Below are 16,506 nucleotides of genomic sequence, written 5' to 3' on the forward strand. Positions count from 1 at the left end.
GATTGGCCTACTCTTTGCGCATTCTATATCCGGTTCTAAAGCCGCAACTGAAGCAGCTAGTGATTGGAGGGCTCTGCTCCGGAAGTGCAGCAAAAGGAGGGCCTAGCGGGGCGCCAAGTACACTGCCGGTCAGCGTCATGGCGGCTCGCCTGGCTCTGAGCCGGTGGAGGGCTGCACCTGCAGCTGCCGGGAGAGGTCCGCTGCTTTCCTGCCGGCGGTGGTCGGGCGCCAAGGCAGACACCGTGTACGATGTGGTGGTGTCGGGCGGAGGCCTGGTGGGCGCCGCCATGGCTTGTGCCTTGGGTAAGCGCATCTCCAGGCAGGTAGTGGGGAGGAGCGGGACCGTGGAGGAACTGTGAGGACCGTGGGAGCCCTGCGCGACGCGGGTTTTGTGGTCTTTCCCCTATCCAGAGGAGCCCCAGGGCAAGCGTCTGGTCCTTCAGGATTCCGAAGGGTCAGAAGTGGGAGGAGGATCCTTAGGAGTCATTCTAAATCCCGCCCTTTGTAATTTAGGAATGGGCACAGTCGGAACGTATCAGGCCTTGTATTGGGCTAGGCATTTTGTTTCTTTTAAAAAATAGCTTGAGATATAATTGCATATTATAAAATTAACCCATTTAAAGAATGCGATTTAATGGTTTTTAGTATGTTAACAGATTGTGCATCCATCCCCGCAGTAAATTTTAGAACATTTTTATTACCCTCCCCCCTCCAAAAGAAACAGGAACCACTGAGTCGCTGCCCATTTCCCCCCAAAGCTCCTCAACCCTAGGCAACCACTCCTGAACATTTTGGTCTCTCTAGATTTGTTTTTTCCTGACATTTTTATATACATCGATTTTGCTTAATGTTTTAAAGGTTTATCCAGGTTGTATCTGTACCAGTACTTTTTTGTTGTTGTTGTTGTTTATTTATTTTGAGAGAGCCAGCGCTCGAGCAGGGCAAGGGCAGAGAGCGAGAGGGAGAGAGAGAATCCTAAGCAGGCTCCGTGCTGTCATTGCAGAGCCCGATGGGGGCTGTGTCCCACATACTGGGAGATCATGACAAAAGTCAAGAGTCACTTGACTGAGCCCCCCAGGTGCCCCACTAGTACTTCCTTTTTATGGTTGAATAATATTCCATTGTGTGAATGTATTTATTACCTTCGGTTTGTTTGTTGATGGGTATTTGGGTTGCTTCCACTTCTGGACTATTACAGATAATGCTATTTTGTGTACAAGCTTGTGTGTAAACATATTTTTGGCTACTTGGTTTTATTTCTAGGAGTGGAATTGCTGGATCACATGCTAACTGTTTTGAAGAGCTGCCCAATGGTATTTCAAGGTGCACATCCTGGACGGCACTTGATACTGTATTTTTGTTTGTAGTCTTCCTAGTGGGTGTGAAGTGGTATTTCCTGGTTTGACTTGCATTTCCCTAGTGAGTGAGGATGTTGAAGTATCCTTTCATATGCTTATTGGCCGTTTGTATATCTTCTTTGGAGAAATGCCTATTCAGAACCTTTCCCCATTTTATTTCTATGTATGTATATCTTTTTTAAGTTTATTTATTTTTAAGAGAGAGAGGGAGAGAGAGAATTCCATCCAGGCTCCATACTGTCAGTATGAGCCTGAAGGAGTGCTTGAACTCACAAACCATGAGATCATGAGCTGAGACAAAGCTGGCCGCTTAACTGTCTGAGCCATGCAGGCACCCCTCATAATCTTTTTTTTTTTAATTAACTTTTTTTTTTTTTTTTTTTTTTTTTTTTTTTTTTTAAAGAGACAGTGTGAGCAGGGGAAGGGCAGAGAGAGCGCGGGACAGAGGATCCAAAGTGGGCTCTGTGCTGAGAGCAGTGATGCAGGGCTTGAACCCCAGACTGAGAGCCCCGATGCAGGGCTTGAACTCCCAGACTGAGATCATGATCTGAGCCAAAGATGCTCAACCAACTGAGCCACCCAGGTGCCCCCCTCACAATCTTTTTTCATTGACGTGTAGTTGACCCCATGTTGCATCCTCATAATCTTGATTGTAGGTTGTGCAGATAAGGAAGGTAAAACTCAGAAAGGTTAAGTAACTTGCACTCAAAAGTCAGTAATTAGGAGATACAGAGCCTTTTTGAGACACAAAACTTTCTGGCAGGTATAAACCTTTGCTTTCTAACCGTCATTTTGGTTGTACCTATTGGTAATTGGGCTAAAGTATGACTGATTGAGTTTATCCAGGCGGAGCCCAGGAACCTTTATTTTTAACAAATACCCGCAGAGGTGGAGGCCTGGAGACCACACTTTTGAGAGTGAGAAGCACTGGGAAGAGCTTAATCTTGTAGTGACTTTAGCTTCTTTTTTTTTTTTTTTTTTTTTTTTTTTTGGGACAGAGAGAGACAGAGCATGAACGGGGGAGGGGCAGAGAGAGAGGGAGACACAGAATCGGAAACAGGCTCCAGGCTCCGAGCCATCAGCCCAGAGCCTGACGCGGGGCTCGAACTCACAGACTGGGAGATCGTGACCTGGCTGAAGTCGGACGCTTAACCGACTGCGCCACCCAGGCGCCCCGTGACTTTAGCTTTTACACTTGATCTTAGCCAAAAGGCCAAGAAGCGATTGGTGACTTTAGCTTTTAACTTTTCATAGAATTCTGTATGATATGTACCTGAAAAAATTTCTAGTCTTACTAACACCTTAGTGTTAATGTTTGTATTAAACTTTTTCCCTTCCTATTTTGTTCTTTGTCTTACCATCTCTCCCAACACCTCAAGGAGGGAGAGCAGCAGGGCTTTCTTTTATCAACCTTAAATAGAATTCTGTATTGTAATTGTTTATTTTCCTGTCTCTTCCACAGAAGTATAAATTCATAAAGTCAGGACTGACTTTAAGCATTCACAGTACAGAATTCTCTGTATATGTCTACAAAAGAAAGGTCAAGGGCCCAAATACAGCAGGTTGTGAGAATCTCTAAGTTAAGTCAAAACTACCAAACACAGGTTTACAAGAGAAAAATTTCACACACCGACTAATTTCCTTAAAAAGCGCAGAGAAAATAGTAAGTGCTAAAAAGGTGAAAGCTGGAGCTCTGGAAGGTTTGGAAATCTCTCATGCAGTTTATTCAGTGAGCAAGCTGCTGCTTTTTTCCTGTAAGCAGTTGGGACGCTGGCAGGTGCTCAGCCTTTTACAGGCAGGTGTGTGTGGGATCGTTTTCTCCTGTTGAGTCAAGTAACCTACCAAATTGAGAAAAGTCTCAAGCATGCTAATATTTCCCCTTGATTATCACAGCTTGTATTCCAGAGAATACTGTCAGTAGTTTATGTGGCGATCAACCTTTTTATTTCAACATCTACTTAATCTAATCGTTTTAAGTGTATTTATTTTATTATTATTTTTTTTAATTTTTTTTTTTTTAACGTTTATTTTTGAGATAGAGAGAGAGACAGAGCATGAACGGGGGAGGAGCAGAGAGAGAGGGAGATACAGAATCGGAAGCAGGCTCCAGGCTCTGAGCCATCAGCCCAGAGCCCGACGCGGGGCTCGAACTCACAGACCGCGAGATCGTGACCTGAGCTGAAGTCGGACGCTCAACCGACTGAGCCACCCAGGCGCCCCTTAAGTGTATTTATTTTGAGAGAGAGAGAACATGAGCACAAGCAGGGGAGGGGCAGAGGGAGAGGGAGAGAATCCCAAGCAGTGTGGAGCCCGACGTGAGGCTCAAACTCAACGATCCCATGAGATCATGACCTGAGCCAAAACCAAGAGTTGGTCGCTTGACCAACTGAGCCACCCAGGTGCCCCTCAGAATCCACTTAATTTTGGGCAGCTGCTTTAAAAGTGAAAAATTAAAACATAAATAAATAAAATAAAAAATAAAAGTGAAAAATTTTCAGTAGGCTCTTCATTTTCCCCCTTAAGTCAGTTTTTCCTGGATTCTTCTTCAGACTCACATTAGTTTTTGTTTCAGTCTTGAAATATCTATATTTTCCTCTCTTGTTGTTATTTGTAAATTGTATTCTCTAGTGTTTTTTTTTTCCAAATAAGTTTTCAAAAATGTTAGTTTAAATAGCTAAAAGATAAAATACTGAACCTATTTTATAATGTGTTTGGAAATATACTTTTTCTGTTAGTTTCCTTGTGTCTTATTTAACAAAAACGTGCATTGTATATTTTGTGGATTGAGAAGATACGGCATGTGCTGCTTGGGAATATTAGCCCTAAGAAGTGGTTCCTGGCCCCCAAGGAATTTAGAATCTAGCTAAAGAGAAAGATTTGTAAATAATAGAAGGAAGAGTAAAATGAAAGCTCCCTAGAGGGACAAGCAGCTGACCTCTGCTGGGGGAGCAGGTGAGGAGGTGAGGCTTGAGCGAGCCGGATCCAGAGGGGAGAGTTGGCCCGGTGAACATTGGGGTGGAGCAGCTACTAGAAGGCATAGAGGTATGATGGGCCAGAAGGCGGTCCTCGGGGGAGTGTGGCTGCCCTCGACCTCCAGTGCAAAACAGCAGCGCAGCAAGGTGGGGGGCAGGTGAACGTGGTAGTGTCTCCGTGCTGCTCACTGCCTGTTCCACTGGAGCGACCTTGATTTTCACACTCCTCAGTTGAATGTTCCAATAATGCCACTCTTCTAATTTAGATTCCGGAGAATGTGGGGTTTTTATCGTTACTGAGTAAAATCTCCGGTGTTTCTTCTCTGGTGATCCTAACACATTTTTTTTTCCTTTCCTTTTTTGGCTGCAGCAACTCCCTGCTTCCTGTTTCCATGTCTTTCTCTGGGATATTGTGGCGGGACTGTATCTGTGCTGCAGTTGCCCAGTAACAAAATCCCTTTTTACTTCCCTATATAGATGTTTGAGGACCAGAGTTGGAGGCCCAGTTGATGTATTTTTTGGGCTCCTTTTCTTTTACAAACTAATTCTTTATTCTTGATTTAATCTTGACGCCACAATAAATGTTGCTTGTTGAATATTCCATTTTTCTGTTGAGCAGGGTTTGTATATTTTTAGTGACTGAAATAGTTTCAAGATTAGGAGTATCTGGTGTCTAAGTACTTCAGCCTTTCTCTTTTGCTTCTTCCTCTCTAAGGAATTCTGGCTCATTATGAATTTTGCCATTATTTGTTTCTGTGCAAATGGCAGGTGTTGGACTGTCTAGAGAAACCTTAAAGTCATGGGCCGGGTAGTTCAGATGGCTGAAATAGTGGTATGTGTTCTTGCTTAGGATTCTGTGTGGTGTCTCCTTTTTGTGTGCCCTGTGAGAAATATGTATTCTAAGAGCGAATGAATTAATCTGTTGTTTCTCTTGGAAACAAGAAAAGGAAGAAATCCTGATATGATGTAAAATGTTGATTTTTTTTTTTTTTTTTTTTTAGGACATGATACTCATTTTTGTGACAAGAAAATCCTGTTGCTAGAAGCAGGTCCAAAAAAAGTATGGGAGAAATTGCCAGAAACTTACAGCAACAGAGTCAGCTCCATTTCCCCTGGCTCTGCAACCCTTCTCAGTAGTGAGTAGATGTTTCATAGAACCGGTCTCTTGTCTCTCTTGGCTTTCCAGCGTGCCTTGTAGGGCAGAGTCTCCAGAGCATCTGGTGAGGAGGGAGCTCATTGCGGGGGCGGTGGGGGGGGGGGGGGGGGATGGTGTAGGTTATCTAGTTCATCGTTGAAGATGAGGACCCCTGACACTGTTAAAAGTGTACCTAGTCTGAGAAAGACCTCCTTGGGACCTGTGGGTCCATCATGTAGGCTTCCTTTGTGATGTTGGGTCATTATGAATTGATGGAATTGAAACTATATGAACTAATTATGACCATTCACTTCTGGTAGGAGCACCCTCTTCACTCCCAGAGTCCGCCCTCTGGGGAGCTAGGGAGTTTGCATGCTAGATGCTTTTGGAGTATAGATGGAATGTGTGCACGTGGAACCCATTAGAAAGCCGTCTTTAGGTTTCTGCCAAATGTTACTCCCTCAGGCTATCCTATCTAGAACCACCCTGTCAAAAATTAGACTCTTCCATCATTCTTTAGCCTCTTACACTGCTTTATTTTTCTTCATAACACTTAGTACTACCTGACAATATATTACGTATTTTTTACCGTCTGTGTCTCCAGCCAGAATGTTAGTTGCAGAAGGGCAGGAACTTTGTCTGTTTGGTTTCACAGTTTATGCTCAGTACCTAGAATTGTGTTGGGCACATAAGTAGGTGCTCAATAAAGAAAAAGTCTTTTTTTTTTTTTAAGATATTACTTTTAAGGAATCTCTACGCTCATTGTGGGGCTCGAACTCATAACCCCATGATCAAGAGTCACGCGCCCTGAGTGAGCCAGTTGCCCCCCGCAAAATAGTCTTTATTCAGAGTTTAACTTCTGTAGGATGGTGAAAAACAATGTGGGTTTGGTTTCCTTTTTTATCCCCCCCCCCCTTTTTTTTTTAAGTTTACTTATTTATTTTGAGAGAGTGTAAGTGAGAAAGGGGCAGAGAGGAGAGTGGGGTAGAGAGAGAGAATTCCAAGCAGGCTCCACACCACCAATGCAGAGCCCAATGTGGGGATCGAACTCCCGAACAATGAGATCATGACCTGAGCTGAAGTTGGATGCTTAACCGACTGAGCCACCCAGGCACCCCCCTTTCCCCTAACTTTAATGTGATTTGACTTTTTTTTTTTTTTTTTTTAATTTTTTTTTTTTCAACGTTTTTTATTTTTATTTTTGGGACAGAGAGAGACAGAGCATGAACGGGGGAGGGTCAGAGAGAGAGGGAGACACAGATCGGAAACAGGCTCCAGGCTCCGAGCCATCAGCCCAGAGCCTGACGCGGGGCTCGAACCCACGGACCGCGAGATCGTGACCTGGCTGAAGTCGGACGCTTAACCGACTGCGCCACCCAGGCGCCCCTGTGATTTGACTTTTTGATTATGAAAGCTGTGCCTTTTTTCATGCTATATAATCTGAATTGGGGAGCAGAGTAGCTTAACTCCTGGCATCAAACAGGAAGAAATGGCAAGTATTTTCCAGTTTGTCATTGGAAAACACTGAAAACAACCTCTTACTTCAGAGGTTAGAAAGACAAGGAGAGCCTAGGAAGGGTGTGGTCCCACAAGGTTGCTCTGGCCTATATATAGATCCTTTCTTTTGTAGGTTTTGGTGCCTGGGACCACATCTGCAACATGAGATACAGAGCCTTTCGGCGAATGCAGGTGCCTTCTTTATCACTTTTGGCAAGATATCTTGGTTGTCTTGGGTTAAGATATTGAAGTCCATATTCTCCGTATTTTCTGTGAAAGTGGGAAGAATCGAAGTTCCCACTCAGTCTAAGGAGTCGGGGGAAGCATTCTCGAGAGAATTTTCTTCTTACCTTCTGTCTCCTGCCAGAGGGACTGACATTGTGATTTTTCTGGTTCTGTCACTTGGGAAAGCAGTAGTTTCTGACTGGAGTAATGCTTTCTTTTCCTTGGGTTATAATACAAGTTTCCCTTTGTGTTTTCCAGGTGTGGGATGCCTGCTCAGAGGCCCTGATAATGTTCGATAAGGATAATCTGGACGACATGGGCTATATAGTGGAGAATGATGTCATAATGTGCGCTCTCACTAAGCAGCTGGAGGCTGTGTCGGGTGAGGCACCCACTTCTTACATCTTCCTTTTACTCTGGAAGGTGAACTACTTTAGAATTATCAGAGGACTTACTGGAAAAAAGGACGCCTTTTACAGAGACTGAACATCCACCATAAAGAAATCCTCTGATGGGTATTTTAGGGTTGTTCTTCTCTTTTCTTTTTTTTCTTTTTTTTTTTTAATTTTTTAGTTTTTTTTTAATGTTTATTTACTTTGGAGGGAGGGAGAGAGAGGGAGTGTGTGAGCAGGTGAGGGGCAGAGAAAGAGACACACAGAATCTGAAGCAGGCATTGAGCCCGACACGGGGCTCAAACTCAGGAACCACAGGATCATGACCCAAGCCACCCAGGTGCCCCGGGTTTTTCTTTTCTTTCTTTCTTTTTTTTTTTAAACAGTTTTACTCCGGTATAATTTACATACCATAGAATTCACCCATTTTAAGTGTACAATTCAGTGATTTTTAGTGTAACTATAGAGTTATGCCACCATCACAATATCATTTTAGAACATTTCTGTCACCTCAAAAGGAAACCTTATGTCCATTTACATCCATTCCCAACCCCAGCCCCTGGCACCATTGATCTACTTTTCTGTCTCTCGGGATTTGTCTATTCTGGACATTTCATATAGATAGAATCATACAGGACATATGTATCCTTTTGTGTCTACTTCTTGCACTGAACATATCTTTGAGATTCATTCATGTTGCAGCCCTGTTAGTATTCCATTCTTTTTTATTGCCAAGTAGTATTCCATCATGTGGATATACCACATTTCATTTATTCATTCATGAGTTAATGGACATTTGGATTGTTTCCACTTTTTGGCAATTGTGAATAATGCTATGAACACTTGTGTACAAGTTTTTGCGTGGACATAGGTTTCTGGGTAGATACTTAGGAGTAGACTTGCTGGGTCATATAATAATTCTGTGTTTAACATTTTCAGAAACTACTAAACTTTTTCAAAGAGGCTATACCATTTCCCTTTCCCACCAATGATGTATAAGGGTTCCAGTATCTCCACATCCTTACCAACACTTACTTTTCACTTTTATTATGTTTTGTTTTGTTTTTTATTATAGCCATCTTAGTGACTGAAATGGTATCTCATTGTAGTTTTGATTGTATTTCCCATCTTTTCCTCTGCTTATTGGCCATTTGGAGAAATGACTATTCAAAATCTTTTGCCCATATAAAAACTGGATTGTCAGGGTGCCTGGGTGGCTCAGTCGGTTGAACATCTGACTCTTGATTTCGGCTCAGGTCATGGTCTCATGGTTTGTGAGATCGAGCCCCACTGTTAGTCTCTACGCTGATAGTCAGGAGCCTGCTTGGGATTCTCTCCCTCCTCTCTCTGCCCCTCCCCTGCTTGTGCACTCTCTCTCTATAAATATAAATAAACATTAAAAAAAAAAACAAAAAAAAACCACTGGATTGTCTTTCTTTTTCAGTTACAAGAGTTTTTTATATATTCTGAATATGAATTCCTTATCAGATACATAGTTTGCAAATATCTCAGAGTTCTAGCTTTCTGATATGGGATAATAACTTATCCATGTAATCAACTTATGTGCAACTTTTTTAAAGATTTTTTTTAAGTTTATTTAATTTTTTTTATGTTTATTTATTTATTTAGAGAGAGAGAGTGAGCACGAGATGGGGAGGGGCAGAGAGAGAGGTGGGGGGATAGAAAGAATTCCAAGCAGGCTCTGTGCTGTCAGTGCAGAGCCTGATGCAGAGCTCCAACTCACAAAATCATGAGATCATGATCTGAGCCAAAACCAAGAGTTGGACACTTAACCGACTGAGCCACCCAAGTGCCCTTTTTTAATTTATTTTGAGAGAGTACCAGAGTGAGCAGGGGAGGGGCAGAGAGAGGAGGAGAGAGAATCCCAAGCAGGCTCCATACTGTCAGCAGTGTGAAGCCCAGTGTGGGGCCTGAACCCATGAACCACAAGATCATGACCCAAACCAAAATCAGGAGTCAGACGTTTAACTGTCTGAGCCACCCAGGCGCCCCCAAAATTTTAAGTAATTTCATGCTTTACCGACTGAGCCAGCCAGGCGCCCCACCTATGTGCAGCTTTTAAAGATAACTTAGACCTGGGGCGCCTGGGTGGCTCAGTCGGTTAAGCGTCCGACTTCGGCTCAGGTCACGATCTCACAGTCCATGAGTTCGAGCCCCGCGTCAGGCTCTGTGCTAACAGCTCGGAGCCTGGAGCCTGCTTCCGATTCTGTGTCTCCCTCTCTCTGACCCTCCCCCGTTCATGCTCTTGTCTCTCTCTGTCTCAAAAATAAACAAACATTAAAAAAATAATAATAATAAATTAAAAAAAAAAAAGATAACTTAGACCTAATATTTGGTCACTTAGAAACATGTTCCGTAATATATTGGTGGAAAAAGTATGTGTCATATCCTACATGTGCACTGTGTCTATATGCATCGGAAATCACCTGGAAAGCTAGATGGCAAAGCTTTAACTGTAGTTGCCTCTGAATGATATGATTAAGGGTGATTTTTCCCTCCCTTTTAAATCTTTGTTGTTCAGACTTCCAGTAGGTGTATCATTTTTATGATCAGAAAAGTAAAACGATTTCCAATGGCAAGAAAAATCTTATGAAATCTAGAACTTACCTGGGCCCATGGGATTCCCACCCTGTTTATTCCGAAAGCACATGTGGATTCGCTTAGGCACAGAGGGAAACTACAAGAGCAGTGAGTGTGGAGATGAGAAGAATCCCTGGTGCAGGCGGGTAACTCAGTGAGAGTTGATTTTTTTTTTTACACTGATTCATCCCTGTGACTTTTGTCATTTATCAGCTCTCAGACCATAGCATTAATTATAGGAGTTATTTGTTAGATCTTTTCTTGCTTAGGGGTAAATGATAAGAGACAGCTGTCTTGAGAGCTCGCTTTAGATCTAGTTAGGGCTTTTTTCTCAGCCGTGTGGACTGCCTTTCTAATGTTTTGTTTTCTCTCTTCTGACCTCCTAGACCGTGTGATGGTTCTCTACAGGAGCAAAGCAGTCGGCTATACCTGGCCTTATCCATTTCCCATGACAGACTCCAGCCCTTGGGTTCATATTACCCTAGGTGATGGCAGCACCCTCCAGACTAAATTGTTGGTAGTTGAAAATTCTTATTTTGCCAGGGGTCTTGCATAGTTATAGCTTATTCTAAACTCTAAGGCCTTTAGTTTTTAGATCTAAGCTATAGTTGAAGTTAATTTTTGGCAGAGCTTTTGGTTATAAGGACCAGTACCCACCTAGGCCAACTCAAGTTAATATGGTGTCGTTGTAAATCCTGTATAGGAAGCAGTCTCCTAGACCATCTTAGGTCTGGAAATAAAAGAAACCTGGCCTCACAGGGACAAAAACCGGAAATTGAGGTTCTTTTTTCCCTCACAGGAGTCCTGTAGTCAATCCATCTCATTGTATTCCCCCCCTTTTTTTTTTGTTTGCCAGCTTCCTCTTTTACTTGACATCCATTCCTAACCTTACAACAGGAGTGTTCAGCTCCAGTGCTTGCCTTATTGATTTCTAGTTCAAACATCAAGAGAATTTGGCCAAGCTAACCTCTGGCTAGTACTTCATGGAGGACATGTCCAGCTTTGGTCCATTAGCTGAGACTGGGGTCACCTAGGTAAGGCTACCCCTCCAGGGGCTGTGAGGCAAGCGTGGTAACAAGTTGTCTGCTACAGATGGGCTTTGAGAACAGGTGGACCTAGAGAAAACTTAAGGAGACAGAAACAAACCTCTGGAACAGTTTCATGTATTCAGAAGTTATAAGGCTTAACAGGCTCTTGTTTCCATGCAGATTGGTGCAGACGGTCACAACTCAGGAGTGCGGCAGGCTGCTGGGATTCAGAACGTCAGCTGGAACTATGATCAGTCTGCTGTTGTAGCTACTTTGCATTTATCGGAGGTAAAGTCCTGAGCCCACCATCTGGGGACCCTGCTCGTGTTTAATGGGTACTGAGTACCTCTCGTGAGAACTCTTTTCTTTCAATTGTAGGCCACAGAAAACAATGTAGCCTGGCAGAGATTTCTTCCCTCTGGGCCCATTGCTCTGCTCCCGGTAAGAAGTCCTTCTGGCTACTCTGCTTAAACATGCCCAGCCTTCCTCTTTTAGGGCTTCACTTTCTCTCAACCTTTTTCTGCTTTCTAGGGAATATGCCCAAGCTAACTTTACTTCCTTTGTGCTTGAGAGCTCCCAAGAACAGAAGTTTTAGCCCTTAGCATTGGTGTTCTTTTGACACAGCTCTCAGACACCTTGAGTTCCTTGGTTTGGTCCACATCCCATGAACACGCAGCAGAACTGGTGAGCATGGATGAAGAAAAGTTTGTGGATGCCATTAACTCTGCCTTTGTGAGTATGAATTTGTCCAGCTGATGACGTGTTGCAGGGTGGTAGATACAGAAAGGTGTTTTGATGAAGGAAAAAGGAATAACCAACCAGCTGCCCCTTTGTAAGTGGGTTATGTGAAGAGGAGGGCATTCTGGAAAATGAAAAACAATGGAAATTAATAACTTCTGTGCTTTTTTGTGGTTGTGGGCTGTTGTGCTGACTGAAACAGCTGCCTGGGCAGTAGTTAGCATTGGCCTTTTTTTTTGAAGCTGTAATATTTGGCTAGTTTTGAATAGCTATGAACTTTGGAAGCCTGATTCATTAGGAGTGTTCTGGAGAGGAGCTGAGCACATTTCAGCAGGGAGCTAAGTTTTGTAGAGGCACCTGGGTGGCTCAGTCGGTTAAGGGTCTTGACTCTTAATTTCAGCTCAGGTTAAGATCTCACAGTTCCATGGGTTTGAGCCCCACATGGGGCTCTGTGCTGACAGTGTGGAGCCTGCTTGGGATTCTTTCTTTCTTTCTCTCTCTCTCTCTCTCTCTCTGCCCCTCCCCCACTCACATGTGTGCTCTCTCTCGCACATGCTCTCTTTCAAAATAAATATAAACTTAAAAGTTTTGTAGACAGACATGGATTCAATACTGTTATGGTTCTGTTAATCTCCTAGAAAAGGGAAACAGTATCACCAGCCTTTCAGAGTTTAATAATAATAAAAAGTCTAAAGACTGTTCTAGTTTATTTTTGAGAGTGCGTGTGTGTGAAAGAGATTGAAGCCTGATGCAGGGCTCGATCCTACAAACCATGAGATCGTGACCTGAGCCAAAAAAAATAGCCAGATGCTCGACTGAGCCACCAGGTACCCCAAAAGTCTAAAGACTTAAAAAATGAGAGAATTTGGGGCGCCTGGGTGGCTCAGTCGGTTAAGCGTCCGACTTCGGCTCAGGTCATGATCTCACAGTCTGTAGGTTCGAGCCCCGCATCGGGCTCTGTGCTGACAGCTCGGAGCCTGGAGCCTGTTTCGGATTCTGTCTCCCTCTTTCTCTGACCCTCCCTGTTCATGCTCTCTCTCTCTGTCTCAAAAATAAATAAATGTTAAAAAAAAATTTTTTTTTTTAAAAATGAGAGAATTTATGTAAAATGCTTAGAACATACCTAGTACGTTGTAAGTGCTCAACAAATGGTAATGATTATTCTGGAGCAGATACATAAAGCCTTTAATAGTATTGACACCAGTGGGGTAATTTGGTGGCTCAGTCGATTAAGCGTCTGACTTTGGCTCAAGGTTTGTGGGTTCAAGCCCCGCATCGGGCTCTGTGCTGACAGCTCGGAGCCTGGAGTCTGCTTCAGATTCTGTCTTCCCCGTCTCTTTACCCCTCCCCCACTCATCCTCTGTCTCTCTCAAAAATAAACATTAAAAAATTAAAAAAAATACTGGCACTAGTAATTTTGGAGCTTCAATACCACATTTATCTAAAATTCACTAATAGTAATAATCAGCAACATTTATTGAGTGCTTACTGTGTGCCATGTGCAGGTGAAGAGCATTACCTGCATGTATTTAATGCAGTGAACCACTGAGGTAGGTGCTATGATCATGCTCATTTACAGCTAGGTTACTTGCCTAACGAGGTCATAGAGCTAGCGGTAAAGCTGGTTCAGAAATCAGGCTGGTCCTTGAGCCTGTGGTTTTAACTACCAAACTCTCTACTACTTCACTAGTGACTTCACAGTAGTTTTACACTGAAGAACTTAGGCTTCACTGCTCTGGAGCAGCAACAGGAGTAAAAGGGGCAGAGCCTTTTAGGCTAAGGTGCCTTCCGAAGTAAATGGTGAACTCTACCCCTCCTCTGGTCATTTAGCGTGTATTCCTGGCACAGACGTTTTCAGTGCATTCATTTGGCAACAATTACATGTGCCTTCTATGTAGAAGAGTCTGGAAATGGACAAATGAGACACAGTCCCCGCTTTCAGGAAGCTCACAGACAAGTGAGGGAGAAAGATACTTAAGTGACAGTTTGGGAACAGTGGTACAAGTATTTATAGGGTGTTGGAGCACAGAAGAGGGTTTGCAGGGAGGTTCACAAAAAGTGGTGACAGCTTCCGGATGCTATGAGGGTTACCCTGGTGAACTAGGAGGACATTCTAGCAAAGTGGGGAATGCCAGAAGCAAGAGGATGTTGTAGAATGAGCTACGCTGTGGCTAGTGTGTGGTTTTAAGGGTTAAGGTGAAGTGAAAGGTGAAGTTCAGAGGTAGACAGGAGCAGCTCACGAGCAGTTTGGCTTGAGCCTAAAACCTGGGGGAAGTTGTGTTCTGTATTTGTTTAAGGGGGCCTGTCACCTGCGGTCTAGATCAGTTTGGCATGTGAGGTACTATTAACTCTTGGCTGTAGTTATAAAATGTATTTCCTTGCTGATTTAATTCCCTGTTAATCACTGTTGAGTTTTCACGGTTTGTTTACGGCTGACACTACTCAGTGGAGTGATGCTAACCACACCGACTTCATCGACTCGGCTGGCGCCATGCTGCAATATGCTGTTGCCTTTCTGAAGCCCACTAAGGTCTCAGCTCGCCAGCTGCCCCCAAGTGTAGCCAGAGTGGACGCCAGAAGCCGAATGTCATTTCCACTCGGGTTGGGACATGCTGCTGAATACGTCCGGCCTCGGCTGGCGCTCATTGGGTAAGATGACAACACAGCAGGGCTGCCGTCTTCGCACTCTGCTGCGGAGGCCGCGTCTGAACTCTGCTTTCTTTTTAGGGATGCAGCCCACAGAGTCCATCCACTTGCAGGACAAGGTGTCAACATGGGCTTTGGGGATATCTCCAGCTTGGTCCATCACCTCAGTGCTGCAGCCTTCAATGGGAAGGACTTAGGTAAGGGTTCAGGTACCTCAGAGAAGTATCCAGAGATCATGTGGTTAGGAAAGGTCAGGACCCCAAAATGTCCCTCAGCAGCCGGATATGGTAGACTTCAATGTGTCTGGTTTGCTGGCAAAGAACTTCACTATTGCTTTAAGGATTTATACCTTTTCTCCAGGCTCTATGAGCCATCTCACAGGTTATGAGACGGATCGACAGCGTCACAACACTGCTCTTCTGGCTGCTACTGACCTCCTAAAAAGGCTCTACTCCACCAGTGCCACTCCACTTGTGCTGCTCAGGACGTGGGGCTTGCAGGCTACAAATGCAGTATCTCCACTCAAAGTAAGGTCACTCATGGCTCTCCACGAGTCCTGCTCACTGAGGAGGACTTTGCCAATTATTCTGAATTTCTTTGAATTTTTTTCTGAATACCTTCCCCATTGGTTATGAGCAAAAAAGTCCTTGCTGGGCTTGGTGCTAGAGCCCACATGTAAGCAGTAACTTCATATGAGGAAAAATCCTGAATAGGAACTTTTAAAGTTTTAAAGATGTTTTAAACTCCTTTTGCTGCTTGGCCAGCTGCTTTCCTGAGAAACTTCTATTAAAAGACACTTTGGAGGGACTCTTGGGAGGAGTATCTATCTGGGACTTCTGCCAATGTTTTGCTTTAATCACTTTGGAGATTTATATATAAAACTTTTTAAAAAATATTTTATTTTAAACTATTTTCTTCACTTGCCCCCATGCTTTACAGTGTCTGTTTCATTTTTCTCCAGGAACAGATTATGGCCTTTGCAAGCAAATGAGCGCTCCTCTTCTGGAGATTACGGTGATGAAAAATGAACATCTTTTCCTAAGACCATCACATAGTTTCAAGATTTAATAAATTTGCTTTACATTAGAATTCTCTAGTCTCTTTTTCTCCTCTGCTTAATGGGCCTGTGGAGCCCAAATAATGAATGACAGATAAATTCAGTGTGAGAAGGGCATATCAATAAAGCCAAGAAAAAACCCCAAAGGAAGACTATTATGATTTGGTTGAAAAGACTTTTTATTACTAAGAAAAATTGCTAAGGGGCTGTCTCATCCATTTCGCTTGTTAATTTTAGAACTCTTAAGTTGCTGTCAACTTGAAACAGACTACTAATTTACATAGCATATTTTATGTGAACCTCATGGTAACCACAAGGGAAAAACACAATAAATACACACAAGAAAATGAGAAAGGAATTTAAACAGAATACCAGAAAGCCATCAAACCACCAGGGAAGAAAGAAAGAAGAACCAAAAACTACAGAAACAGCCAGAAAATAATGAACAAAATGGCAGTAAGGTGTGTACTTACCTATAATTACTTTAAATGAAAATGGACTAAATTAGGGGCGCCTGGGTGGCGCAGTCGGTTAAGCGTCCGACTTCAGCCAGGTCACGATCTCGCGGTCCGTGAGTTTGAGCCCCGCGTCAGGCTCTGGGCTGATGGCTCGGAGCCTGGAGCCTGTTTCCGATTCTGTGTCTCCCTCTCTCTCTGACCCTCCCCCGTTCATGCTCTGTCTCTCTGTCCCAAAAATAAATAAAAAACGTTGAAAAATTTAAAAAAAAAAAAAAAAAAAAAAAAAAAAAAAAAAAAAAAAAAAAAAAAAAAAAAGAAAATGGACTAAATTAGCCAAATGACAGAGTGCGTGGATTAAAAAACCACACATCTACATACTGCCTACAAGAAACAATGAAA

General features: G+C 43.3%; 1 protein-coding gene across 1 annotated transcript; it reads left to right on the forward strand.

Moving 5' to 3' along the window:
• The first annotated feature begins 95 nt into the window (after positions 1-95).
• COQ6 (coenzyme Q6, monooxygenase) lies at positions 96-15,681 on the forward strand. Its single transcript, XM_019427104.2, has 12 exons — positions 96-303; positions 5,332-5,466; positions 7,096-7,154; positions 7,446-7,569; positions 10,567-10,697; positions 11,389-11,496; positions 11,587-11,649; positions 11,833-11,940; positions 14,393-14,595; positions 14,674-14,789; positions 14,953-15,119; positions 15,554-15,681. Exons 1-12 carry the CDS (start codon positions 138-140, stop codon positions 15,581-15,583), a joined length of 1,410 nt encoding a protein of 469 aa, XP_019282649.2. The 5' UTR covers positions 96-137; the 3' UTR covers positions 15,584-15,681.
• Positions 15,682-16,506: the final 825 nt, after the last annotated feature.

The sequence above is a fragment of the Panthera pardus genome, unplaced genomic scaffold (genome assembly GCF_024362965.1).
Source record: "Panthera pardus isolate Hobbes unplaced genomic scaffold, ASM2436296v1 HiC_scaffold_24, whole genome shotgun sequence".
Taxonomy (NCBI): domain Eukaryota; kingdom Metazoa; phylum Chordata; class Mammalia; order Carnivora; family Felidae; genus Panthera; species Panthera pardus.